At 43.1% G+C, this 27,678-nt stretch overlaps 1 protein-coding gene across 5 annotated transcripts in view; it reads right to left on the bottom strand.

The window, feature by feature from the left end:
* The window catches only part of DDX43 (DEAD-box helicase 43), a 576,458-nt gene that overhangs the window by 405,621 nt on the left and 143,159 nt on the right, over window positions 1–27,678 (bottom strand). For all 5 annotated transcript variants that reach the window (XM_069235691.1, XM_069235689.1, XM_069235688.1 and 2 more), the window contains exons 8-9: window positions 24,162–24,272; window positions 13,065–13,206 (exon numbers count right to left, since the gene is read on the bottom strand). In XM_069235691.1, the coding sequence (XP_069091792.1) occupies window positions 13,065–13,206; window positions 24,162–24,272 (253 nt within the window). The remainder of the gene's footprint in view (window positions 1–13,064; window positions 13,207–24,161; window positions 24,273–27,678) is intronic.

The raw sequence follows: 27,678 nt of genomic DNA on the forward strand, positions 1-27,678 counted from the left end.
GCTTTAGCGTTACAAACACTAGCTTTGGTAACAGCCTCAAGGGCCGGAATGGGGTACACTACAGTAAAACGTTTCCCCTGGGCCAGAGGTCTCTCTTTAAAGACAGCTATTTGAACAGCAGTGAGAAATTTCTTAGTGGGAGCAAAGCGTTGTTCTGCTGTAGAGTACAAATCTGATTTGTATGCTATTGGGACGGTCTCACCCTCATTGAACGTCACATAGGTGACACCAATGGCACCAGCAATTACTCTGATCACCAGGTGTTCTTTTTGTCCCTTGTACAGAGGTGTTTTGCTTCAAGCATGTCTTTTTGTAATGCTCTAAGAATGCGTGTGTGTTTGTCTAGTATCTTCTGGTAAATTCAGGACATATTAAGTCATAAAATGGTTTAATGTGTTGTGCATAATCTGCAATGCATGTTCTGCCAAAGTGTAAGAAGCCCAATAAAGACTGGAGCATTTTGATTGTATTTGGAGGATGTAGTTGTGTGCATTTTTAAACAAATTGGGGCACAAAGCTCTTGCCTTCATCTGACAATTTGTACTCTAGCGACAGGACACTAAGGAAGGCTATTTTTTTTTTTTATTGAATTTGTAGCCAAATTCGGCAAATAATCGTTGGGTTTAGCGACAGGGAACAATGGATTGTTCATGGGTGAGACACAGGGTTCAATTATGACCTGGTACTCTAATTGTTTGAGGATTTCCCTCATGTGTGCTTTAGCTACATGTTTTATTGGATGTTGGGGTTAAGGTTGGGATTTAATTGGTATTATATGATAAATGAATCTCTATGGCACCCTACGTAGTTGCTATATAACACAAGTGCCTGTGCCACTACCCAATCAATGGTGTGTATTTCTACAAATTTACTGGGATTAAGGGGTGAGAAAGATTTTTCAATAATCTCTTCTCCCTAAGGGAGATCACAGACAAAATATGGTGGCCAATCCTTTTCAGCCAGAAAAATATCAAATGGTGAACGGCGCGATTCCAAAAGATAACGTCGACTGTGTGCAATGTCTTCTGTCCAACTGCATAGTTACTTTATACACCCTGTCGGGCATGGAGACACGCATGTCCGCAGGCTCAACTTGTAAGAAGTCATCAATTGCTTTCACCTCCAGATGCTCTTGAAGATCCCGCCTAACTATTCTGACCTCTGCCGCACTGTCTAGCAGTGGCAGTGCCCACTTCCTGTTCTTCAGTAAAGCCCTCTTCTTGAGTGGCATGTCGTATTGCAACTGCTGCCACTTTTTTTTTTTTTTTTTTTTTTAAACTGGGTCTTTTGTTGGGGAAGTTTCTCTTATTTCTTAACAGAAACTTCGGACGAGTGTTGTGAGTTCTTTCTCGGTTTCACGTACTTGGTTTGCTGCTCTGACCGCCCACCTCTCTCACTGCATTTTTCCAGTAAGTCCTGAAAGGAACGAGACTGGCATGTAGCAGTATACTGATATCTGTCAGCTGTATATTTTCTCTATTTTTAAGATATCAATTTTAAGGGGTCTCCGAATGCGGGAATTTTCCCCTTTCTTTTTTAGCTGTTTTTTTTTTTTTTTATCCCAGTGCCTTTTGGAACTTCAGGTGCTTGCTTGGTAGGGTCTTTATTGGACCTACCTTGTAGTTGTGGTTTAATGGTTCTAGCCTCCAGACTATCTCGACCCATGCTGGAGTATGTCTCAGCAATAATCTTTGGCAGCTTGCATTCTTGATCCTGTGCAGGAACGTACCGGAGCCGCATGCGCACTGCTACTGCAACGGCTTCCCCTTTAAGGTTACATAATATGATTGAAGACACAGTGGCAAAAGTGCCCATTAGTTGCTGCCGGGGCAGCCCCATATTCATCTTGAATTTGTTTGAACACTTCTGAAAGTTTGGCAAGTGTTGGTGTACCATGTGCGGTAGTATAGAGCGTGGCAAATACAGTGCCATAAGTATTGCAGTTATCTACTGTGGAAGCCATCCCAAATGGGAAGCACATGGTGAGAATTCTATGTTTGTCTTGATGGGGAAGGTCTGCTTCCAGCACGTTTATTTTATGAGCTAACCAAAACGGAATTTCCTCCCGCTTGGCAGGTACTTTACCCATGATCGAATGTACAGCTGCAGGGTTAATGCCCGTTGTAACTGTATGTGGTTGCGCTGGGGCAGCACGTGCTGGGTTAGTGTAGGAGGCTGGCCTGGCCTATAGTGGGTACCTGATGGTACTTACACCATGTACCAGGTCCAGTTATCCCTTATTAGTAGATTAGTAGTGTTCTAGCAGCTTAAGCTGATAGAGGTAGCTATAGGAGAGCAGCTTAGGCTGAACTAGGAGACATGCAAAGCCCCTACTATACCACTTATATAATTTAGGTACTATATCATAAGAAAGACAATACTCAGTTACTAAAAATAAAGGTGCTTTTAGTGACAATGTGCCAAAAATCTCTCCGAGGATATACTCCTTTAGGAGGTAAGTAAAATACACAAAATATACAAACAAACCAAAATCGGGTAAGTAAAACAGTCAGAAAGTAGTGCAAACCCTGTAGAATACAATAGGATGCAATAGGCCTAGGGGCAACACAAACCATATACTAAGAAAGTAGAATGCGAACCACAAATGGACCCCTAGGGCTAGTGTAGAGGGTCGCTAGGAGTGTAAGAAAACACCAAGGGTGTCCAAGATACCCCACCCCAAGACCCTGGAAAGTAGGAGTAAAGTACTACTATTTCCCCCGAAACACACTAGACTCGTGATGGTGGATTTTGCAAAGACCACAACAGACTGCAAAGAACTGAAGACTGATTCCTGGACCTGAAGACCTGCAAAGGAAGGGGACCAAGTCCATGAGTCGTGAAAATGTCAGGGTGGGGGGGAGGGGGGTGGGGGGTGCAGGAGCCCACTAATCCCCGGATGAAGGTGCAAAATGGCTGCCTCCGGATGAAAGAGCTGAAGATTCTGCAACAAAGAAAGATGCTAGGAACTTCTCCTTCGTGCAGAAGATGTCCCACGGAGTGCTGGAGGATGCAGAGTTGTTTCCTTGGCACAAGACCGCAAACAAGCCTTGCTAGCTGCAAGAATCGCCATTGAAGAAAAAGGTGCTGCCCGGGCCCAGGGAGGACCAGGATGTCGCCACTTGGGAGAGGAGACAGAGGGGGCCCTCAGCAACGTAGAGAGCCCAAGCACAAGAAGGTAGCACCCACAGTAGCACTTTAACACGGGTTCAAGAAGTCTAACACGACAGTCCCCTCAACACTGCAAATGAGGGTCCCACGAAGCCAGAGGTCAACTCAGTGAGTTGAGCAATGCAGGACGGAGTGCTGTGGACCTGGGCTTGGCTGTGCACGAAGGATTCCGTGGAAATGTGCACAGAAGCCCTCGCAGCTGCAGTTCACGCAGTGCACAGGATTACTGTCTGGAGAGGAGAGGCAAGGACTTACCTCCTCCACATTTGGACAGTTAGACCACTGGACAGGCGGGGTCACTTGGGTCCACCACCTGTGTTACAGGGGCCATGCTTGTCAGGATGAGAGGGGTCCCAGAGTACCGGTGACGCTGAAGTTTGGTGCCTGCTGGAGCAGGGGGAAGATTCCATCAACCAACAGGAGATTTCTTCGTGGCTTCCAGTGCAGGATGAAGGCAGGCAGCCCCCAAAGCATGCACCACCAGGAAAAAGTCGAGAAAGCCGCCAGGATTAGGTGCTACAATGCCGCTGGTAGTCTTCTTGCTAATTTGTTGCATTTTTGCAGGCGTCCTGGAGCAGTTAGCGGTTGATCCTTGGCAGAAGTCGAAGAGAGAGGTGCAGAGGTACTCTGATGAATTCTTGCAAGTCGTTATCTGAGGAAAAGCCAACAGGAAAAGCCCACAGGAGAGACCCTGAATAGCCCTCAGAGGAGGATTGGTCGCCTAGTCAGATAAGCATCTATTAGGAGGGGTCTCGGACGTCACCTGCTGGCACTGGCCACTCAGAGGCCTCCAGAGTGTCCTCACACCTCTGGATCCAAGATGGCAGAGGTCTGGGACACACTGGAGGAGCTCTGGGCACCACCCATGGGGTGGTGATGGACAGGGGAGTGGTCACTTCCCTTTCCTTTGTCCAGTTTCGCGCCAGAGCAGGGACTGGGGGTTCCCTGAACCGGTGTAGACTGGCTTATGCAAGGAGGGAACCATCTGTGCCCTTCAAACCATTTCCAGAGGCTGGGAGAGGCTACCCCTCCCCAGCCTTTAACACCTATTTCCAAAGGGAGAGGGTGTAACACCCTCTCGCAGAGGAAATTCTTTGTTCTGCCTTTCTGGGACTGGGCTGCCCAGACCCGAGGAGGGCAGAACCCGGTCTGTGGGGTGGCAGCAGAGGTAGCTGCAGAGAAAACCCCAGAGAGCTGGTTTGGCAGTACCCGGGGTCCATAGTGGAGCCTCGGGGATGCATGGGATTGGCATCCCAATACCAGATTTGGCAAGGGGAGATAATTCCATGATCTTAGACGTTACATGGCCATATTCAGAGTTACCATTGTGAAGCTACATATAGGTATTGACCTATATGTAGTGCATGCGTGTAATGGTGTCCCCGCACTCACAAATTCCGGGGAAATGGCCCTGAACTATGTGGGGGGCAACTTTGCTAGTGCAAGGGTGCCCTCACACGTAGTAACTTTGCACCTACCTTCAGAAGGTGAAGGCTAGACATATAGGTGACTTATAAGTCACTTAAGTGCAGTGAAAATGGCTGTGAAATAACATGTGCGTTATTTCACTCAGGCTGCAGTGGCAGTCCTGTGTAAGATTTGTCTGAGCTCCCTATGGGTGGCAAAAGAAATGCTGCAGCCCATAGGGATCTCCTGGAACCCCAATACCCTGGGTACCTAGGTACCATATACTAGGGAATTTTAAGGGTATTCCAGTGTGCCAATTACAATTGGTAAAAATGGTCACTAGCCTTTAGTGACCATTTTAAAGGCAGAGAGAACATAAGCACTGAGGTTCTGGTTAGCAGACCCTCAGTGACACAGTCACTACACAGGTATACACATTCAGGCCACAAACTTTGGAGCACTGGGATCCTGGCTAGCAGGATCCCAGTGAGACAGGCAAAAACATACATGTAAAAATGGGAGTAACATGCCAGGCAAGATGGTACTTTCCTACAGTTAGTATTTAATGTTTGCATTACAAACTGTACTAACAGTCTGTATATTCCAATGAGCTCTGTATATAAGCGGCAAACCTCAGCTACCGCTAAGGTTTCTGCATCAGGGTGCTGTGTATATGTGGCCAATAAAGGTGAGGGTGGGCCTTCATTGCTCTGAGGACCTAACCTAACGTGTATTACTGTATGTGGTAGGGCACCATCAAGCCAATTATTATTCCCTTGATAAGAAAAAGCTATTTCTAAATATGCATAAACTCTGATTTGTGCAGGTATGTTTGCAGATGTATAGTGATGAAATGTGTTTGTGTTCACATCAACTGCTGGAAAAGTGACCCAAGAATAGGCTGGATAAGCCTCAACAACAAATGTGACTTGACCCACCTGGGTCGTTAGGCCATTTGCCAGAACTGGTGCAGTAAGGGGCAGCCTTATATTAACTGCAATTTCTACCTGTTGCAGGTTCGTCATGTTAATGGTAAAGGTGTTTGTTCAGAGATAAGGACACCAAGTGGGGATTGATCCTTTTAAGGTTCAAGCTTGAACAACCTACGGATTTAGATAGTTACTACCTACCTAGCTGGGGAGGAAATCCTCAATACCACGGGATGTCTCTGTATATAGTATTGAGGCGTATTTTAGCCTTTAGTGAGACAAAGATAGTGCCTGACCTAATGTTGGTGGCGTCATGTCATGTAGGTTCTCATTAGCTTAATGAGGCTACTGGATTTGGGCAGCAGAATCGCATAAATTGCGGGGTACTAAGTACAATTCCACACCATGTGTCGCCTGTCAGCCTAATCCGGGTTTTCTGGCTAACTAGAAGAGCCTCATCTCTGCCAAAGTACAGAGTTGCTTGTGGCAACAGGGCGCATGACAAGAAAGACAGGCAAGCGTGAGATCTGATCGTGATCGGTCAGATCTCACTCCTTTCTCTCAGTTACATTAGTCTCACACAGGCAAAGACAACAAACAAACAGAGGCAGAATATAGTTCAATAAGGTTTATTGAAGTAACTGCATCGTATATAAAATGGCATGTTCTGCAATAACTAGGATGATAAAACACACCAGAAGCAAGAGGGAGACAAAAAGTGTGAAACACAGAAACAGTCCCACCATACTGTCACTACGAGCGATATACATATATTTTTTCCTACATAAGCTATGTTAGAGCATGGCGTTATAAGCCCTAAACTGCCCTACAGATTTTCCCAGAGGAGACATCATCCCTTATACCTAAGCTAGGAAGCCTGTAGTCTAGAGAGATACCGTCCCCATACAGGCCAGGGATTCGGTAGTCTAAGCAAGCAGCAGTAGCGAAGAAAATCACGTAGGAATATGTATGTTTTGTGTGAATGTTGGACACAGCATACCACTTTTGCCGGAAACCCTATCTGACTGCAGCCTTGAGGAAAGCACAAAGTGAAATGCTAAGAACGTGATGTTTTCCTAGGAGAAGGAACTAATAGAGAAAATAAAACACCGCAAATGTGGCTAATGATAGAAAAATAAAGCAATGCTGAATAAAATGTAACTGGGTTAAAGTGCACAATGGCAGGCATAGTTTGCAAACATAATGTGTCTAAAATATGGCTAAAATAGCTATACAACAAGTCCAGTAGGGCATGGATGCCTCTGCTCAACAGGCAAGTGGAATTTATATTTAAGAGGTATACTACACACTGAGAAGCTCTTTTTTGCAAATTGTTCCATATATTTTGACTCTCGGGCCGATGGTGTGGACATGAAAGACCGGAGGTTGATTTGGAAGAACCGGATGCTTGCACCAAAAGACTCTCAGGATAAGGATGTGATGATAAAGAAGGTAGGGTCCCTAGGAGCTGGTTTGTAGCTGCAGGCGCTAGATGTCGATACCCAGGTAAAAGATGTTGGTTTCTACCATATGGCCAATATGGGTTCTGTTAAGGCTTCATGAAGGGAAATTAATGGTTCCAGTGAGTGAAGGGGGCTGTGAAGGAAACATTCAGGATGTTTAACTTAACCTTTGATGTTCATGATTAGCAGGGACCCTCTGGAGGAGGAAGACCAATTAAAGATAGTAGCTCCCACTCCAGAGAAGTGTCAAGACCACTGTAAACTCAACCCTTTAAAATCTGGATCCATCAGCACATGTTTGAGATCCTATGCATTAGGATCCTTCTGAGGGACAGAATCTCCAAAGAACGGTCTATCTTCTTCAACTGATCTGTGTCTCTCTTCAAGAGCTGTGTATTAGAGGGGAAATGCCGGAACAAAGAGGTTCCAAAGGAGTTTCTTGTGAGTCGGCATATGTGGCGCTAAAGGGGTCATTTGTGGAACCACTGGTGAAGTTTGTGGCACCGATGGCATCGTTTGCAGCACCAGGTGACTGCAGCACTGGTGAGAATCCACAATCATGCACCAAAGACAATGAAGATGGAACATATAGTGGAGATGGCATCATTCTTAATTTGAAATACTGTGTTCAAACAGAGTTGGATACCCTCAGGTGTTGGGAATGTTGGATATGCATGACCTGACTGAGGCCCCTGATTCAGTGCCACAGTTAGTACAGAACTCAGAGTTGGTGCGGAATCACATTCAGGCACTGGATTGTATGAGTTGGCTGGCTTTGGGTCTCACAGATTCATGAGTGTTGGGTCACCTGCAGGTACTTCTTGTTACAATTCTTAAGACAAAGACGTTTTTAGTGGTGGTGACTTACATCTGCAGGTATGAAGTTGTGACTGGTTTTTCCTCTCCTTTTTGTGCGTTCTTTTACATGATTCTGAAGACCGTGGGGGATGGAGAACTGGATCTTGGATGAGATTGAAGCATAGGCCATGAACATTTTAGCTTCCTGTTCTGTGAGCGTGTTTTAAAGGAATCTGCTGACAGGAACTGTAGGCTTTGGTACTGTGATCTGATTCAAGGCACCTGAGACAGATGGTATAAACGTCTGTGATAGACATTTGACCGTTCCAATCTTTCACATTTTGAATGCGGACATTTTAGGTGAAGACATGATGAAGAAAAACTGCATAACTGTAATAAAACATGAGAAATCTGATGGCTCAGAAAAAGGTAAACCGCTCGCTTATGGAGATGCTTATGGCGTCACAATGGAGCCAGCACCTCCTATGGGCATTTGAGAGCTATTGAAATGTTTCCGGAGCCAGACTAGCGCTAGGGATATACAGAAGGTGTGACATCTGCAGGTAGAAGTAACCATCAGACCTTTTGATCCACTTAACGCTGCAGCAACTATCACATTCAAATTTGTCAATTACCTGAATTCACAAATTAATTCCAACATTAAAATTACTAAAATTTTACAAATATTTTATCTTTTTCAATCAGGATATTCCCCTGCTTGAGTTTCATGGGCCAAGTAAACAATCAAAAGGTGAATAGGAAGAGTAAATGGAAGAATATGAATGATTACTAGGACACATTTAGCTTATATTATTTTCTGCAAAGTGATAATCAAGCTTACGTATATAAATCTGCAGTATTTAATCCAAATTCTGATTGATTCATTTTACATTAGCTTGTTATTGATTTCCAAGTTTCTGGAAGGTTGTCAACAATGTGTCTCACTTGGATCCAAACGCTGGAGTATCTCCTCTTCCTTAGAAGTATGAGCCTGAGGAAAAAAAATAATGGCAGCATGATGCTTTGGCAATGTGGGAGGAAGTCACCACTTTTGGCAGAAATGAGGCAAAAGTGAGAAGGACCAGTTTGTCTGTGTAGAAGCTGGTATGTGGAAGTACAACCAAGAGCCTGATGCTCACTGACCCTCCTGGCCGACGTAATGGCCACTGAAAATACATTCTTATGGGTGAGTAGTCGCAAAGGACAGCTATGCATGAGGTCAAATGGCAAACGCATGAGGAACGCCACAATCAGAGTGAGGTCCCATTGGAGTATAACAAAAATTATGTGAAAGTATGCGTCCTGGAGATCAAGTGGAATTAGAAGTGAGAGGGAATTGTGTAAACTAACCATGCAGATTGACTGCTTCTTGCAATGTGTGTTCAGCTCTCTGAGGTCCAGAACTGGACACCACTACTTCTATTTCTTTTGGACGAGAAAGAAACAGGAGTAGAAGCCTCTCTTTCTGTCTGAAACAGGAACTTTCTATTGCGCCCTTTCTGAGCATTGTCAAAACTTTCTTTTTAAGGAGATGTAGGTACTTTTGAGTGTGTGGAAGAGGAGGTCTTGCTGGTGGAATGTGCAGGAACTCCAAGGGATGGAGTAACTGGATACAGTTTAGTACTCATTGGTCCGAAGTTATCTCTTGCCATCGGTGATAAATATGGGCAACTCCTCCTCCTATTTTTGGAATGGAGGCAGGATCGATAGCGGGTGTCTGTGTAAAGTCATTGTCTATGGCCTGCGTCCTTTCCTTGCCGTCCTGCACTAGTTTTTTGTGCGAGCCTGCATCCTGTGGAGGCTGACTGGTAAAAAGAGGAGTAAGCGGGGTATCTGTAATGCTGGAAACCTCTGTGGGATGGAAACCCACGGCCTCTGGTGTTTCTTAAATTGAAGGGTTCTAAGAGATTTTGCTGTTTCTGTGTCAGAATTTATAGTCCGCAGGCATCATCAACATGTTTTCCAAAGAGGGCTTCCATATCAAAAGGTACATAGAGAAACTTGTTTTGTACCTCACGCCTGAATGAAGTTGCTCGAAGACAACCCTGTCTTCCATAACAGCAGCCCAGGCCAGTTGCCGAAATGCAGTAGTAGTAATGTCCATCACACAGTCAATAACCTCCGCTGAGGCTCTCTCCCTCTCTTGTAATATTTGTTTTGCCTCTGTTTTGGCATCTTCTGGCAGCTGGTCCAAGTAAAATGCAATATCCACACATAACTGCCTGTTGTACCTGCCTGTAACAACCAAGGAATTCAATGTCCTGACCTTAAGAGGAGACACTGAAGAAAAACATTTTTCGATTTTATCTAGTCTCCTTCGTTCTTTGTCAGGGGGTGCAGAGATTGGAGCAGAGGGGTTCTTGGATCTGCGTTGGGCCGACTGAAATTACTAAGTCCAGCCTGGGATGACCCATCAGACAGGCTGGGTTGTCCTCAGGTGCTTTGTATTTCTTGTCTAGGTGGGGTAGGACTGCAGTTACTGTGGCAGGATTCTTCATCACTTTGAGGCCCTCCTTCCATATAAAATAGACTATTGGTATGGATCCCATGCTTCTTTCGAGGGGCTCCCTAAAGTCCTAAAAGTCATAAAAGAAGCAGTCCATCTGCTTCATTGGTATAGGCAGTGCAAATCATTCTTCAGGAGAATAAGGAATCCACCAATGTCTTTTGGTGGGGAATTCAAAGGAACGGGAGAAGAAGATGACGGTGTGGGTATGAGATAATCATCCCATTCCATAGTGACATCCAGTAACTCTCCATCCTCTCTATCATCGTCAGAGGTTGCTGGATTTTGCAGCAGGGCTTTTTGAGGTGTATGTCTGGGAATCTCAGGTAGAGATATCACGGTTTTGAGTAGTTGTGGAAGGCAGTGTTACTGGTGACCTTGGTGGTATAGGTAATTGCTGTGTAATGGTAGTAGTGGGAACCGCTTCTTATAATCTGCCAGCATTAACTGCAAGTCTGATATGAGGGACTCAGGTACAGGAACCATCTCTTCCCGATATAAGTATTGATCTTGAGGGGTATAAATGGCTTGTGGATCATACCCCTCAGACCCATACTCATTGTCATGGTCTACTTCCTGGCATTTTACATACATCTCAGACAGGCTGTGGGCAACACCAATTGGACCTTCCTCATCAGAATAGTCTACTTCCTGGAGATGTGCTGGGATTAAGGGTGACATTTTACTAGGAGAGGTGAGGGATCGTGTGAAATATTTGGTGTTTCTCAGATTTCTCTCTCGTCGACACCGTGAACGGTCTCGTCGTCAACAGTGCAACTTAAGGCAATGTAGTGGGTCCCGTCGACAAGGCCATTGATGATAGTATTGTTGTTACTGCAGTCATCGGTGGTGCAGAGAAAGTTATTTTTCATGTCAGGGGTTTTACTGAAGGCGTCGACAACAATGTCGTCGTGTGAAAGGTTGAGGCACTGCACACTGTGGAGACAGTGGCTATAGTTTTGGTTGTCGACATTGCCGTAAACGCTTTAATTGATGTCAACAATGTTTTTTCAGGTTTTTTGAAAAAATATTGAACCCTTGGAGGTGGTGTAGGAAGGTTCAATGTTTTTTCAGGTTTAAAAAATAAAATAAATTGAACCCTTGGAGGTGCTGTAGGAGGGTTCAAAAGAAGCCTTTTGGAACCGTTCTTAAGAGGGAGAACGTCCTTTCCTCTCTCTGTGTAACAATGAAGATCTACTGTGAGGAAAACCCAAAGAACTGCAACCTTTATAAGACTTTTTTTGGGCTGCTCACTAGAGGTATGTGAATGAGGTGATCTGTCCCTTTTGTGTGCCTTCCTTGAGGATGCAGAGAATTCCTCACTGTCAACCTCAGAAACAGGCTCCTTTCTGGATTTTAATTTCTGGAGCTAAATGAGCAGCCTTCCCTCTCTATCTTTGAGAGCTTCATTAGAAAATGTTTGGCATACGTTGCAGTCCTTGTGATGATCCTCAAAACGAAGTCTTTTCTTCTTATAGGCTCTGAAGAGACTTTTTTTCTCCTTATCTGACACGACTGGTGAAGTGAAAAATCAGATATACACCAGACAGTGTGGTGTAGAAGGTATTAGCTATTAGAAGTAAAATTTGGGGGAAAATAGATCACCAGAAATACTCTAAAAAAAGGTGTGACTGAGCAGAACATATTGGAGACTCCCTAGCACGATTGGCTGAGGTCTATCTGTGGTTTCTTTTTTTTAAGTGATTTAGATATGTTACAAAAGTGAAGGCCTATCGGCTTTAATGCATTATATTTTACATTACATTGCTACTAAAAGGTAGCGGGGACTCCCATCTAAACGAAGGGGAAGGATTCAAGCATGTGAATCTATGAAAGTCCCAATACTGGAGTAACTGCTACTAGGGCCAGCTTCCGTTTCTACCAGGTTGCGGCCAAGCTGGCTACAGTTAGAACAGGGAACAAGTGCTTTTTTTTACTCTTCAGCAGGTATCCCTTACACTGGACTATGAAGGGGGAGGCTTACCCTGGTCCCTTTCAAGTTAACAAAGTTCTTAAACCCTCCCCAGATGCCCTTCCTGAGAGAAGCTGCATATCTTGCAGCTAGGTCTTCCGGGCCAAAAGGCCTAAGCTGTTGTTTCTACTCTGGCAGCAGTTTTCACACCTCATTAAAGGAAAGCAATGACAGCTGCTTGCAGACTAATATGAATTACCCTACTGGAGGTTCAGACAGCAGAGTAATGCCCATTTCACAGACACCACAGACACTTTACCGTATGGATCTGTGACAGACATCCGCTTCCTTAAGTTGTGGCACACATTGCAGCCTATGGATTTTGGAAAGGACATTTCCCTAGCACGCCATCCTTCTTGAGGAAAACACAATTTTGAAATAAGTGAAAATCAACAAAGTTAGGAGCGGAGGTCCTGATCTTAAAGAGTGCTCCTATATACAGCTCGGTGCTGTCACTTGTGGAGGCGGAGCAATGTCTCCAACAAATCTGATGGTGCCACTTGCTGATACGTGGAAGCTATTACTATAAAAAGTTCTGACTCCAGCCTGGAGAAATTCAAAATGTAAAGAATATGAGTTTACATGTATCCATCGATAAATCATTTTTTATTAAAAACCTGAGTTTCGTAGCTAATCTAGTATTCTCTATTTTATATATTTACATGTTAGCAATTATGATAGGTTTGCAACATTGCACATGGTCTGTAAGACGTAAGAAGAAAATAAACAAAAGTTGAAAGAATGTATCAACAAAGCCTAATATTTTAAAACAAAACACTAAAATATTTTAATTGTGCTCTGTAGTTACTGCCACTTACCAGATAAGTAATGCTCTTCAGATTCACAAAGTTGTTCATTTGAAGATCATTTAGTCTACCGGGCGTAGCAATAACAATGTCAACACCTTTGGTAACTACGCTTATTTGCCCTTTACGATCACCACCTCCATAGATGCAAATGCTACAGTATAAAAAGAAAGTTCAGCAACAAAGGTCACTTAGCAGTACTCAATGTAATGTCTACAGTTGAGGATCACCACTCATTTTTAATAACTTCAATATGAAGGCAACAGACAGAGCAATTATTCCCACTCGCAACTGCCCCTCAAAACTCCAACATAATTCTAGTACGCAGTTTATTTACCTGCCCAACCATAGACTCTTTCAAGCAAGCTGGTGTTAACACATGCCCAGAAAGTCTGTACCATCCCGTCCACCTTGGGGGCAGCAAAGATCACATGGGTATTTATATATTTAATTCACACATATTTATGCCCTTACATATCATCTAAATATTGTAACTTATTATTATTACATTTCTTTTATAAGTGGAAGCCTTATAAACCGGTCTCTTACAGTGACCGGCCCTTAAGATGAAAACAGAGAGCCTATCTAGCTGAAAGCAAGCAATATGGAGATTCAGCTTCCAAATCAAAAATCAAAACACAGCAAATTAAACTTCTTGGGAATACAAGAAACCCAAAACCTTTCCACCAAACACTTTTTCTAGTTTCTGTTATCGTGTGAAGAGCATACTTGCATTTCTGAGGCATGTTTAGGTGCAAATACTCTAAAATTCCATGTGAGCTTCTGTCAAGATCAGACATATCGTTATGCAGTAGGAACCTTTCCACCTCTTTAATGGTGTGAGTCACTTACCTCTGACATGCCTGCGCCTTACTTAACTCCTTAACAACAGTTAAAAAAGAAAATAATATTTTCTTTATATGTCGGATAGTTAGCCATAGGACCCCAGGGCACATTTCCAATGCAATATTTTTCCAATATTATCATTCTTTTCAGTGAGACTGCTGAAAACTTTCAAAGAAACTCAGTAAAATCCTACTATACACAGATACGGCAACTGAAAGCAAAGGACTGGAAATCCCAGGTCCTCGTGAGATGTAGTAAAAAAGTAAATTAAAATCTGCTTTACAAAGAAATGAATATCTTCTTCCAGGAAACCGTTACGAGAATTCGCATAGGCAACTGAAAGATCAACATGTTAAATAGACACAGCTTTTGGATGAGTACAACTATAGTAGGAACTACCACTGCAATGGGAGCCCTCGGAAGAGTTTGCTACCATCAGAGAATGAGCAAACTCAAGAAAGCTCTACTTCTCAGATACCAGGAACCTACTTCAGGACCTAGTAACAAATGGAGGATCCAGACAGTACACTGTAAGAGAGGACACAGCCCGTATGTCAAGTTATGGCTTAATAATCTGTATAATCAGCCACACTAAAAGTAACAGTGAGTAGAAAAACAAGGGAAAGCTCTTGAAAGAAAGCACACATTCTGGAGGCCTTTGTGGCACAAAGCTGAAACACAAACATTGTTTGATCAGCACTGAGTAATTTCATAAGTACTGGTTTACAAAGTTAGAAAGCCAGCTAAGGGAAATTCCCTGCCATAGGCATTTAAATTACTTGATCTTGGCAGCCAGCACATTTGGAGGCCAAGTTAATTTTCTCCAGGAGCTGGCAAACGTGTCCAAGGCCAAAAAATTAAAAATGTTCTTTAGAGAGTTAAGAACCAATGGTTTGTGATCAATACTTTATGATAGTACATGCTGAACCTCAGTAAGTGAGCTGAACAATGAACTGGAATAAAGTAATTAATATGGACTAAGGAGCCAAGGTATGATTGCTACCAAATTACTGTAATACATGACAAGCCTCAAAAAAATTAACCTGAATAAAAAACCTAAACAGAGATATATTTCAACCTTTGATTTCCTTTTTAACTTTTTGGAAGCTGTTGTGTTGAGGCTGAATTTCAGTCAGAGATATGCACTTATTCCAAACTTGCATTAACAGCTGTAATCTCAAAACTCAATCACCCTGTTCCCAGGAGAAAGGTGCAATTAAGTAATTAATAACATAAGAATATACGTTGAAGTAGAGGTCCTAGCATGCATTTCCTATAATGGAAAATACTGAAAGCAAGAGTGTGCATGTCACATGAAGAATAAATGGACTCATCAATGAAACAATCTCACAAATACCTACCTTTACAGCTTGCCTTATGCTTGTGTGTGCAGACCCACTTAAAGGTCAGTCTAGTGATTTATCCTGAGATGCACCAAGTAAGAGCAGTTTCTAAGATGACAAAACTGTTGAGCAAAATTAAGTACAAGTCTCAGCTGTGTGTTGTGCAGCCTTAGATGAATAAGTTACTTACTTTCAGTAAACTCTTTCTGGTGGATGCTCTATCAAGTCTCAGACTCCTCATTTTAAGAATATCCCTAAGAGCCAGACTGGATCTGGGTATTTTTGCAGCACAACCACATAACATCCAAGAAGTGAAAGAATGAAAACACACATGCACCCAGCCCTAAATGGTGATGTCAGTTTCATCAATTTCCCCCTTCCATGACCTCTGACAGGGCGCGATGAACAAATGGTCCGAAGAGTTTGCCTTATTCTAACTTGGGACCATTAGCAAAGGTGCCACCACACAAAACAGGGAGGCAGAAGCACAGTGAAGAATCTGCATTTAAATAGCATATTCATCAGAAAGAGTGCTACAGAAAGTAAATAATTTGTTTGTCTTGTGGTTATTTATAATCACAGATTCCTCACCTCAAGAATAGATACCATAGCAGTACCTCCCAAGGTAGAGGCTTTGGGGTGTGGACTTGGATGAAAAAAGGCACAAAAGTCTGGTCAAAAGAGCTTCCCACCAGATCTGACAGTCACACAATATGCAACATCTGGATCCAGCATAAGTGAGTCCTGAACACCCCCCAAAACCCCAAGAGGCCTGAATCCACTCCATTACCCTTCGCACTAAAGGTGCCCAGATGGCCATTTTCCAAAAACTGAGGACTTTGACAAAATTTGGCTACAAAATGCTCTGAGAACTAGGAGGTGAATAGGACCGATCTGCTTGCCTATCCGCCCACGGTGCATTGCTGGTCGGAATGACTTAGCAGCTTCTCCAAATATGCTCTACTCCTGAGCAGCAAATCTGTTTCAGATGCCCTGCAGTCTTGCCCCGTTGAACTTCTACCTTCTCCGACAATTTTCTTCAGAAACCTTCCAAGTCCGAAGATAAGCGCTGATAGGGCCCAATCCACTTTTATCCGATCCATGATCCATCGCAGATGGCCTTAACTTTCAACTGTGACTGGGTCTCATGCAACCAGATGTCCGTGGTTTGTGCTTTTCTTTTTTAGGTGGTGTTTTGAACCTCTGGTTCTACTGACAGGATTTGTGTTGCTCTGGTGTCAACTTATTACATTTTACTCTTTGTTGCTAACATGGCTTGGGCTTTTTCTTCTATACTACATAGACACTTTACGCACTGCCTGACTACTTTTTGTGCCAAACTACCAAGGGTAGTTGTTAATGTTAATTTTGTGACTTTTTGTGGTTCACCCTGTAAAGGATTGTGGCTATTGCTTGGCCAGTGTTTTTAAGCAACACAAGCTACGAACATACAGGTAATCAATCATCTACAGTTTGAATGTTCATAACCTGCACCCCACTTGCCACATATACTTAAAAGGAGCCAACCAAAATTAATGAACTGGCCTATAATACAAAAGGACATGCAAGCATGCTGAGTAAATTGCCTTTCCCAAAGCTACTAACCTGAAAAGATAACTATAATGGACAAGAAAGACCAATATACACAAAACAAATCACAACGGCCATACAACTGAAAGAGTGGAAAAATGTCCTTGAAGAAATCAAGTACATGGATGCTGCTAGTCAGGGCACTATAGGAGTCGGACAAGTTAGCATCAGTGAATGCGTTCTTGTCCTGTTAGGGAAAAACCCCTTTGATGGGCAGAAGAACATAATTGAAATTGCACACCAAGCGATTACTAGGAGAAAGTAATGGATAAAGGCAGAGGTGTAGTTGCCAGGAAAGGACAACCTGGTGGGAAGACATAATCAACAACTGTAAAATGCATCAAGCTGCTGTGTGAAGGAGAAAAGCAGCATCAGTAATAATCAAGGTGGAATCTATCTTCTTATGGTCCTTTAACAAAGCAGACCTCAACACATTACTGAATGGCTGATGTTTGCCTGTATTGTTAGAAGAATGAACAAAATATCCAGCTGTGAAGATCATCTCATCCACCACAATGTAAGACCAATGCATCATTTTTTATGCAGATGAGTTACAAGGACAGCAGTGAAGGATCAGTAATTGGTAACCTTACCAGGAGGAAGGAGAAGTGGCACCGGATGAACGGCAAGCGGCACCCACTCCAGTATGTCTCACATCTGAATAAACATACTACGTAGCACTGCTCCCAAATAAAGAGCAGTGTCCCCTCTTTGCACTAATGTTGGCCTTTTCCTGAGGCTTATACCATAAATACAACTTGTTAACAAAAAATGTATTGAAATAAACAAAATTGTATTTATTGAAGGTGTTCAGTTGCTTCAGACGACTTTCAAATAATTTCCTTTGTCCAACAAAAAACGATTGTGCACCCATATGAATTATTTCACTGGAACTCCATGAAAGGATTGTTGTGAGCATCTTGTTGTACACGGAGGATTACACATTCCCTGATCACGGGCAATAGCCTGAAATGCCTTGAGATCATTAACTCAAGTATACACTTGCATGATCATAGAGGTCCAATGAAATAATTCATATGGATGTACATTTGTTTTTTTACTGAAGCAAATGAACAATCCTGATACAATGGGTCGTTCCTCTCCCTTCCCATCTGTCTGCCCCCAAACCCAATTCTGATGCATTTGTTTATAAGATGAAAGGATAAGTGAAACAGACCCTCATCTCTGAGCCAGTCCTCATCAGCCTTGATTAGAGTATTGAAGGCCTCCAGGACTTCTGGAGAGGGCTGTTGTCGCTCTAGCTCAGCTTTTGTGGATTTGTTTAACAAATCCACCAAGGGGGCTACTATCTGTGAAAAGCAGGGAATGAAACATCTATAATACCCATAGAGTCCGAAAAAGGCATGGGAATCTCTTTTGCTTCTGGGCAAGGGAAGATTGGAAATGGCCGTTACTTTCTCTACTTGGGGTCGTATGTGACCTTCCCCAGAATGAAACCTAAAGTACTTAACCTTCCTGGATACTAAGGGGCTCTTGACAGGGTTGATCTTCAAACCACATGTACCCAGGGCTTGTACAACAGCTTGATGCTGTACTAATTGTTGATCCCATGAAGAACTGTGTATGATCATATCATCTATGTAGACGGCTTAACATTGTCATGCGTTGAAAGGTTTCTGGGTACCGGTGGAGTCCGAAAGGCAATACAGTAAAGTGATATAAACACCTCAGAGTGGAGAAGGCAGTCTTCTCCTTGTCTTGTTCCCCAAAGGGTACTTCCCAGTACCCCCTTACAGAGATCCAGAGTACTGACGTACTTGGCCTCTCCCAACTTCTCTACCATTTCATCTACCATCGGTAGCGGTTTTCAAACTGTGAGATTTTATTCACCTCTCTAAAATCTATACAAAACCTGACCGATCTGTCATGTTTCAGGACCAGCACAATCGGGAATTACATTTACTGATGGACGGTTCAATGACACCCATTTGTAGCATTTGTTTTATTTCCTGTTCAATAGTGTCACCTCAGGTAAGCAGTATGGTCATAATTGTACCTTTTTCCCTGGTGGAGTATTAGTGGGGTGTTTTACCAGTTATTAGGGAGAAGACTTCCTGAAGGGGTTGAAGTAGGTCACTTAAATCCTGCTTTAGGTTAGCTGGTAGATCTGGATCTATGCTCTGCATATACAAGTGTGTCTCTTGCCCAGAGAACTCTACAAGCACAGATACAGAGCCTTCCATTTATTTAAGAGGTTAACGTGTTAGATCTGGGTCATTTTTTTGTTGGAATCTATTTCAATACAAGTAACAGGTGCCATCTTTTCTGTGATCACGTAGGGGCCCTGCTATTGCCATAACAGGTTATGATCGGATGAAACCATCATTAAAAGGACTGGATCCCCTACTTTGAAGGATCGTTCCTTTGCTTTTTTATTGTACTGGTTCTTTTGGGACATTTGGGCCTGTTCCATATTGGATTTGAATATACTTCTGATTTCTCCCAAATGGATTTTGAGGTTGGTTACATATTCCAATAGGGGTTTAGCCAAGTCTTTCTCTTTCTACCACTCCGCTCTGGCCATGTTCAATGGAGATCTTGGCTGCCAAACCATAAAGGAGCTTGAATGAAGAAAACCCCAAATGTTTGTTTTTTTACATCCGAGAGCAAACAAAGCAAGGGGCAACATATCCTCCCATTTCCTTGTCTCAAGATCCAGCAGTCTTTTTAAGGTACTCTTCAAGGTTGCATTATATCGCTCGACAAGCCCATCCATTTGCAGATGATAAGCCACAGTACAGATCGGTTTGATCCCAAACTTTTGGAAAACTTGTCACATGAGTTTAGAAACAAATGGGGTCCCTGGATCAGTTAAGATCTCCTTCGGAAATCCTACGCTTGCAAATATGTTGATCATAGCTTTAGCTATGTATGTGGTGTTGGGTTGTCCTTGCTATGGCCTCAGGAAAGCGAGCTGTGTAGTCAACAAGCACCAATACATACTAAGGGAGGGTAGAAGAGGGCCTATTATATGCATGCCTACTCTTGTGAATGGTTCTTCTATGACTAGTATGGGTATGAGGGGGACTTCACAGGGACGGCATGAGCTGTTTTTCTGGAATATGGGATACTCTCTATAGTATTTTTTATTTGTTGGTAAATCCCTAATCAGTAGAATTGATCTAAAATGGCTCTTTCCGTTTTCTCAGTACTAAAGCGATTCCCCAACAGATGACTATGTGCTACGCACAGGACTTTTTCTCGGAAGGGAGCGGGTAAAAACAGTGGTTGGGTTTTCCTTCCCATCAGTATAGTAACCCTTCTTTCAGGATTAACTGGGGACCTACGTGATCATTGTCTTCTTGTTCAGTGGTGTTATTCCAAGTTCCACAAAAGGAATAGTCTTCTCTCGGACCAGCCTGAAAGTTGCAATCCATCTCCCAGATAGTGTAATATGTATATGCTGGCAGTACTAGTCGGGTGTTTTTCTTCTCTTTCTGTCTTTGTCTTCTGCTTTTTTGTTTTTTTGATGAGAGCTCTTTGGCCTGGGAAAAGGGTGCGGTTTCCGACCACGCATTCCCCTCCTTCCAGGTTTCCCGACGCAGAGTTTCTAAATGAGGATAACTATTTCCCACGATCAATGGTTCTGGTAGCTTTGGTATAACTCCTATCCTCAGGGGAATCACAGGGTGGGTTTGGTGTTGGATTTGAACCTCTGTCGTTGGATACCTCTTGTTATCTCTGTGGATGCACTGGATGCTCATGAATCTGGTGGTATGGGTTATACCTCCTGGGAGGAGCTGGGGACGCATCACACTCTGCAGACATCCTGTATCCATGAGGGTGGTGACAGGTTCACCATTCACAGATAGGTGACCGTGATAGGGGGGTCTGACTTCCAAGGGAGAGCAATACAGAGACCTCACCAGTCCTATATCCTTAGGTTCTAACTTTTGAGGGTATAATCTGGCAAGGTGGCCAAAAACGCCACACTGGAAACATTGTAGACCTGGAGGGAAAGGCCTGGGTATGGGTCCAAGTATCACCATCACAGCCTTACTTTTTGGGCCTCTGAGGTCTTAGGGTACCCCTTCCAATTGGAATCCTCTAGTCCCCCCTTGTAGCTCATCAGCTCGACTGTAGGCGCTGGCTATCTCTACTGCTTTCTCTAGGGTTAGGTGTGCATGCAGACGGAACCACTTCTGAACAGGGGTGTGAAGGAAGGTGAGCTACTGCTCTAAATATATCTTTTCAAGAATGTCTTCTTTTGATGTGGTGAGGGGTTTTAGCCATTGACCTGTCATATCTTTTATGCTGTAATATATGGCTCATGGGGTTTCTTGGGGTCCTTCTTTAATATGTCATAGTCTGGTTCCCTGGGGGTTGGCAGCTTGGTAGGAAGCCTGGAGGTCTTTAGATAAAGGGCCTAAATAGTGTCCCTATCCATCTGCGGGCCAGCCTACAGCCTGAGCCATGCACTCAAAGTTATTGAAAAAGAACCACAGAGGGTAAGGCCATGAGGCCCCTTTGCTTTCCCAAAACATTGGCAAGCTTTCCAATAGCCATGTCCTGTGTCTGGCCTGTCAGGGCTTTGTGAAGATTTTCTATCTTCTGCGGCAACAGATATAGGAATATTTCCATGATCTTCTCTAATTTTTCTTGACTCTCCACCATTTTAATGACCACAGCATCCATTTGGGCAAATCCCACTTTTGACAACACTTCTGGGAAGGATGGGTGGATATGGAAACACGGCGGATGTTTGTATCTTTTTTATTTATTATTTTGCTGTTTATTACATCTTGAGCGCAAAGATAAAGGTTGCTGCAGATACAGGTCAGGATGTGCTGGTTTTAATCAGTCCGCCTTGGTTTGTTATTCTGCTAAAGGATCCTTCCCTCAGATTGGCATCACCCTGAGTCTCAAAGGAATGTGAAAAATTAGCGGTAAGAATGAGTCAGGAAATACTCCTTTGCTCATCCGTCACCACACACTTCTGTGTTACTTTACAGCAAAGATAGGGGTTTTATTCGGGAGTGGTTGCTGCCTGGGGACAACTGCCACATCCACATGCACATTGTTGAGTTGCCATTAGCCCTATTCATGCAGGCCTTAATTATCGTTCCCTTTTCATCAGGGTAAAGTATTAAACGAGGTTACTCTCACCTGGGATCAATGTATTTTTTTCACTCTGCCTCTCCAGCATCCCCACCCCTACACAGGATCGGAGTCCATATTCTGGCTGTTACAAGGTCCTAAGCTCTTGGTTAGTTTGTACTTCAGGGATCTTCCTTAGGCGCCTCCTAGCCGATGCATAAAAAGCATCAGTGATACCCTCCCAGAACTCAACCCCACACCGTGACCAATCCTACTCCCCTTCCAACCCCCAACAATCATACAACCCTCCCCTCTGACACTCAACCGTTATGCCACAACTCAGAGATGGAGCGGCTCTCCTGCTTCCTCTGGCAGCATCCACCACCCCTTCCAGGAGTCCGGGAATGTCCAGGCCGTCCGCGTCCTCCAATAAGTTGGCTGCACAGAATAGTTTCTCACTTCCCTGCTCTTCTGTTTCTCCATCATCTTTTCTGGTTTTCCTCTCACTCTCTGTCCTATGGTGTTGTCCTTTCCTCCTCCTCCTCCTCTTAAGAATTGGTCCTGGCTAACGATAGCCCTGCCTCTCTGCCCAAAGACGTGGTAGTCCTATGATAGTGTTAATTGTTTTTCCAGTAGTAATCCCTGTTCTATTTTTCCTACAGGTGTCCCGGTGGCTTCTGGAGTCAGCGATGTGGACTCTGGGACAAGCACACAGTAAGTGAGTAACGGGGTGGGGTGCATCAGGGCCTCTTTCCTCACACTCCTCTACTGCACACGGCTCCTCTCATGAAAAGGACACCTAAAGAGGTAGATTCAGGGAGAGAAAACCGAGGAATCCTCACTCCACACATTCTTGCTCCTCTGGGGAGCACCGATCGACATCAAAGCCATCGACACCAACGTGTTAGCCATCAGGAGATTCCAAGACTCAAGACTTTGAGCCACAGGTTATCTAGCAGACTCATATTTGAAGTAACTCTTTCTCTGTTGCCGACACTGGTGTCTCAATTACCAGGACTGACTTTCACGAGTGAGTGGTTGCTGTAATCAATGCATTAATCATCTCATTCTCTCGAAAACAGGCTAGTGTCCAATGAGTAGCATCTCTAAAGCCCTGACTATTAGAGCATGGCAGCACATAGTATGATACAGATCCATGTAGTCTACAGCACCAGTCTCCAGATTAGTGTTTCAAGTCAGTTTCTGTTTATCTCCGCTGAACTCTTTTGTAAGGAAGGGACCTGGAAGATGAGTGCACGAAGGAATCACCACTATAGGGCCAGGTAGAGAACCCACACCAAAGATCAGAAGTGGCAGCTGACCCAGCACCAGCTGGTACAGGAGGACTGGTGCCTTGGGATGGTCCTGTTTTGAAAGCTGCAGTGGCAATATCAAGCACTGCACTAGAGTGTGGACAAAGTAGAATCTCAATAAAAAACAGACAACTGTCAAGTTTCATAGGCAAAAGTTTATACATGAATTAATGGGGAAAGGAGCTAGCAGCTGCATGTCTAATTTGCGGAACTTCCATTTGGTCTTTTATTAATGAAAACCCCAAAAGGCATAAAAATGCGCATCCAATCATGATACAGAAATAATGCTTACTCCATCATTATAATCAGATTCATGGACTGATGTTGACCTGAAGGCACAGAAATTACACAATCATTAAGTATCCATCCAGTCAAAATGAAATAACTCATGGCATAAGCGTGATACAAGATGGCTACGGGTGTTACCTATGCATGCCCAATAGTGTGGACTTTCCAATGTGTAAATATATAGATTCTGCACAATTCCTATGCGATCAAATGAAGGTCTCAATGCCTCTGACAATAAATGGTCATAGATATGTTTAACTGGACAGTCAAGAAAATGCATACCATGTGAGAAGTCCTTTTGTGCAAGCCTTGCATTATATCACAAGCTGTTCAGCAGTATACATTAGTTTAACTCTGGGCACATCTTGCAGGCTTGTCATCACTGAATATAACAAACGTGAGCAAGACAAGATGGATTCCACATAAAACAAAACAATCTTCCACAAGATGGTCTAGTGGTCTACCAAAGTGGTCCAGCAGTGACTGAACTATGACCAGCTATTCTACTAAATTCTTGCTTTGAGTAAAACATACAACAAAAAGCAAGGAGAAGCACCTATGTGATGCCGTACATTTTACAAACTAACATTTCAGCGCTAAGTATTTTGATAGCAACCAAGCTGGAATTAGTTTCATCAATAAATCATTATCTAGTCCAAAAATAAAATTACCTTTTCGTCCCTTTATAGGTATACTTTGCACATTCTGCTTCTACTTGAAGTGCCAGCTCACGGGTGGGTGCAAGTACCAGCATGCCAGGTCCACCACGCTCAGCTTTGGGACTTAAAAACAAACATTTGATGGAATATTGCATAACAAAATCAAGCAATAGGGTAAAACAAACAAGCACATGGTTTAAAATTAAATAGAAACTTCTGAATAAATTGATAATATGACTTCACAAATTTGATTTAATCATTTTGACTTACCCATAAAATCTACTGGTTAATTACCACAGTAACATGAGTGCTTGAAACCTACACCCTCCCTCACTAAAGGTTCTTGGGGCATTTTACTCAGTAAAGAATGAGCCTTTAGCACACCAAAGAAATAAACGTGGTGCAGACCAGCAATTTTCAACATGTAACATATCAACAACACCATGAAGTATTGACAGCCATGTTCTTTGCCATCGGTCTAAACTAGACTGCAACATATTCAGTTAATTCGGACCTGTGGTCCACACATACAGTGCTTTAACTGGGCTAAACGTATTTCAAAGATGCAGATCTCGGACTGTTGGACTAAAAATGGTCAGGCGCAGGAAAGTGTGAAAGCCAATCAACTGTTCCTGCACATGCAACCACCAACCAAGGACTCATATGTACAATTCTGCTGTACGCATTTTTTTTTTTTTTTTTTTAACTTGCCTGCGATCACACATATTTCCTACTCTTTGAGATCATTTCACTGGCTCCAAGTCAATTCACCTATTCATTTTAAGCCCAAGACACCCAAAAGCTTTGTGACTGAAGCAGCAATTTACTCCTTACTTTATTCCAAAACTGCAGGTTCCACCAAAAAATGTATCTCATAGAACAGAGGGTGGGTCAAATATTCAATCTACTTTGGGCTTTTAAGGGCTCCATAAATAATTTTTACTGATTGCTTGACCGAACTGCTCATCCTGACAAAACATTCTTTTTCTTTAAAAAAATAAAAATAAGTAAAGGGCACATCTGATAAATTTGTTAACACTTGTGGATTAATGTTACAACAGGGGTTTTAGCAGAGCAATTGACACTGCTTACATTTGTTCTCCCTTTTCATCCGTTTCTGGCTTAAGTTTAAAAACCTAGGACACTAATCACACATGAGTTGTTCTCACTTCCAAATTTACACCTACTCCAAGCTACAAATCTCCTAATGGATGGAATGAGCAACTTACTTACCTTCAGCAGCACTCCATCCTGTGGATATTCTACCTCACCACAGATCCAGCACTTCAGCTTCTAATGTGTTGGAAGAGGGTGGTGTCGGATTATCGTCGGTAAAATGGAGAATGGCAAAGCGGGACAAGAACCCGAAAGAGACTCCCCACTCCGTCTTATCTGCTGATGTACCCAGGCAACGTATGAGCCTCTGAGGAAGCCTATATAGCATTATCGGGTCCCATAAATGTAACTGGACAGGGGAAGTGATAGATTAACTTCCTAAAATTCGGAAGGACAAGATAAGACTGATTTAATAGGATGGAAGTGAGCAATTACCCGTCCCCAAAGATTTGCTAAATTGGAACCACCCTGATGAAGGTGCCCCCTCAACAAGAGTGACATCAAAAAGCGTGTAAGGATTGGGTCTTCATGGGAAGTGTGCCTCATCATTGACATAATTTAAGTTTTTTTGTCTATATTGGACTCATGATATCTTACTAGTTTGATGTGTTCTTATTGTTTTTGAAAAAGTGAAATCTGAGTACCATAATGCGTAATTCAAGACTGTATATTATATGGGTATTTAAGGTTTTGGTAAATTAGGAGAAATCCCCAGAAGAATTCTATTTTGTGTTTGTATTTATTTTCATGAATTTTTATTATAATGATTCTGTGTGTGTATGTATGAGGTATAATAGTATTGAGTGTTGTTTTCTATTACCATTTTTAAGGGGTAGGGAGTTTTGTCTATGCTTATGTGATTATTTAAGACTGCATTAAAAACAATACAATATGAAATAAAATATAATTGTTAAACTGGATTATCAATATTTATAAATAAATAAATTAATAAAGATGATTAATTTGGACTACTGTTATATATATGAGTATAAAGAAGGTGTATTTGCTTTGTAATCAAGAACAATATATACCTTGATTCGCGAGACAACTATATAAATTGAAAATCAAAACAAATATTGGCTGATTATTAACTAATTTATAATAGTGTGAAGGAATAGTAGCTATAATTTATTCTCACATCAGATTCCATGATGCCTCAAACCACCTCCATAAGTGACAGTGCAGAGCTGCAGATAGGGAGTGCACCTGCACATAAGGAGAAAATTGGGCGGCTGGAAATCGAAGCGGCATGGCAATGGCAGGGGAAGAGGAAGTTGCAGACTGTCCATCCTCAACTGCTATCATGCTCGATATAACATTAAAATGGCTAGATGGACTACTAAAATCTAAAATAACTCCTAGAATAGCCCCTCAACTTCCGGTACTGATGACAGAACCGGCATGCTGGCAAGAGCAAGGCCCCGTAATAGCCCCTCAACTTCTGCTATTGAAAGAACTGGAATATTGCAGTGAGCAAGCCTAATGAGCAGGCCATAGCAAGGCACTCATCAAGTTACACCTCTCACATGGGTGGCGGCTTAATCAGCAAGGCAAACTTCACAGCAACCTCCTCTGGCATACTGGGTCACCACTTGAACCTGCATATGGGCAACAGGTCGATCAGTGCAGCAGCAGTCTCACAGCACGCCACAGGGATCCACTCGCCCGGATCCCCCATTTGACCTCACTCTCTACCAGTGCTTTCCTCTTCTTCACAGACCTCACTGGTGTCAGCAAGTGGACAGACACTGGGGCTCTAGGCTCCAAGAGGCTCCAGCCGTGGTCATAGACAGAAGTCGTGAAGAGCTTCCCCTCCTTGCACAGCACATAAACCAACTTAAACGTTGGTAATTTTGGGCCCTTATTGTCCATTCTCAGACATCAAAATTGATTTAGGGTCAGAGTCTTTTGAAGTTTGTTTTGGAGGTCTGCTTCCTTTTTAAGTGCCCTCTCCTTTCCTCCAGAAAGCAGTATGTCACAACAGGAGTGACTACAAATCTGATAGCTTTGGAAGTGACTAGAGGTTCACACCTGGATGTCAGCCACAGTGATGTGTATCAAAAAAGTGCCCAAGCCCTACTCTTTACGATTCTCCTATCAACCCCATCTCCTTCTTAAGATGTCCCCAGGCCCCTTTCCAGTGACCTCTCTGAATCAAAGATCACCCTTTGTAATGAGCTGGACAGCCTTGTTCTTCCTCAAATGTGTATCCCACAAAGCTCACAGGAATGCATGGCTAGCGACGTGCGCACCTCAGAGGTATACGTGGACACATGGAGTACGAGATATGTAAATACCTCAGGGGCCAGGGTCACAAACAGCACAGAAGATAAACATGATGAAGAGACTGGAAGGGAGAGGATGGGACCTAGCAACGTAGCAGTCAGAGCTGACGAATTCAGAGCTGGGGGAA

The sequence above is a fragment of the Pleurodeles waltl genome, chromosome 5 (genome assembly GCF_031143425.1).
Source record: "Pleurodeles waltl isolate 20211129_DDA chromosome 5, aPleWal1.hap1.20221129, whole genome shotgun sequence".
NCBI lineage: Eukaryota > Metazoa > Chordata > Amphibia > Caudata > Salamandridae > Pleurodeles > Pleurodeles waltl.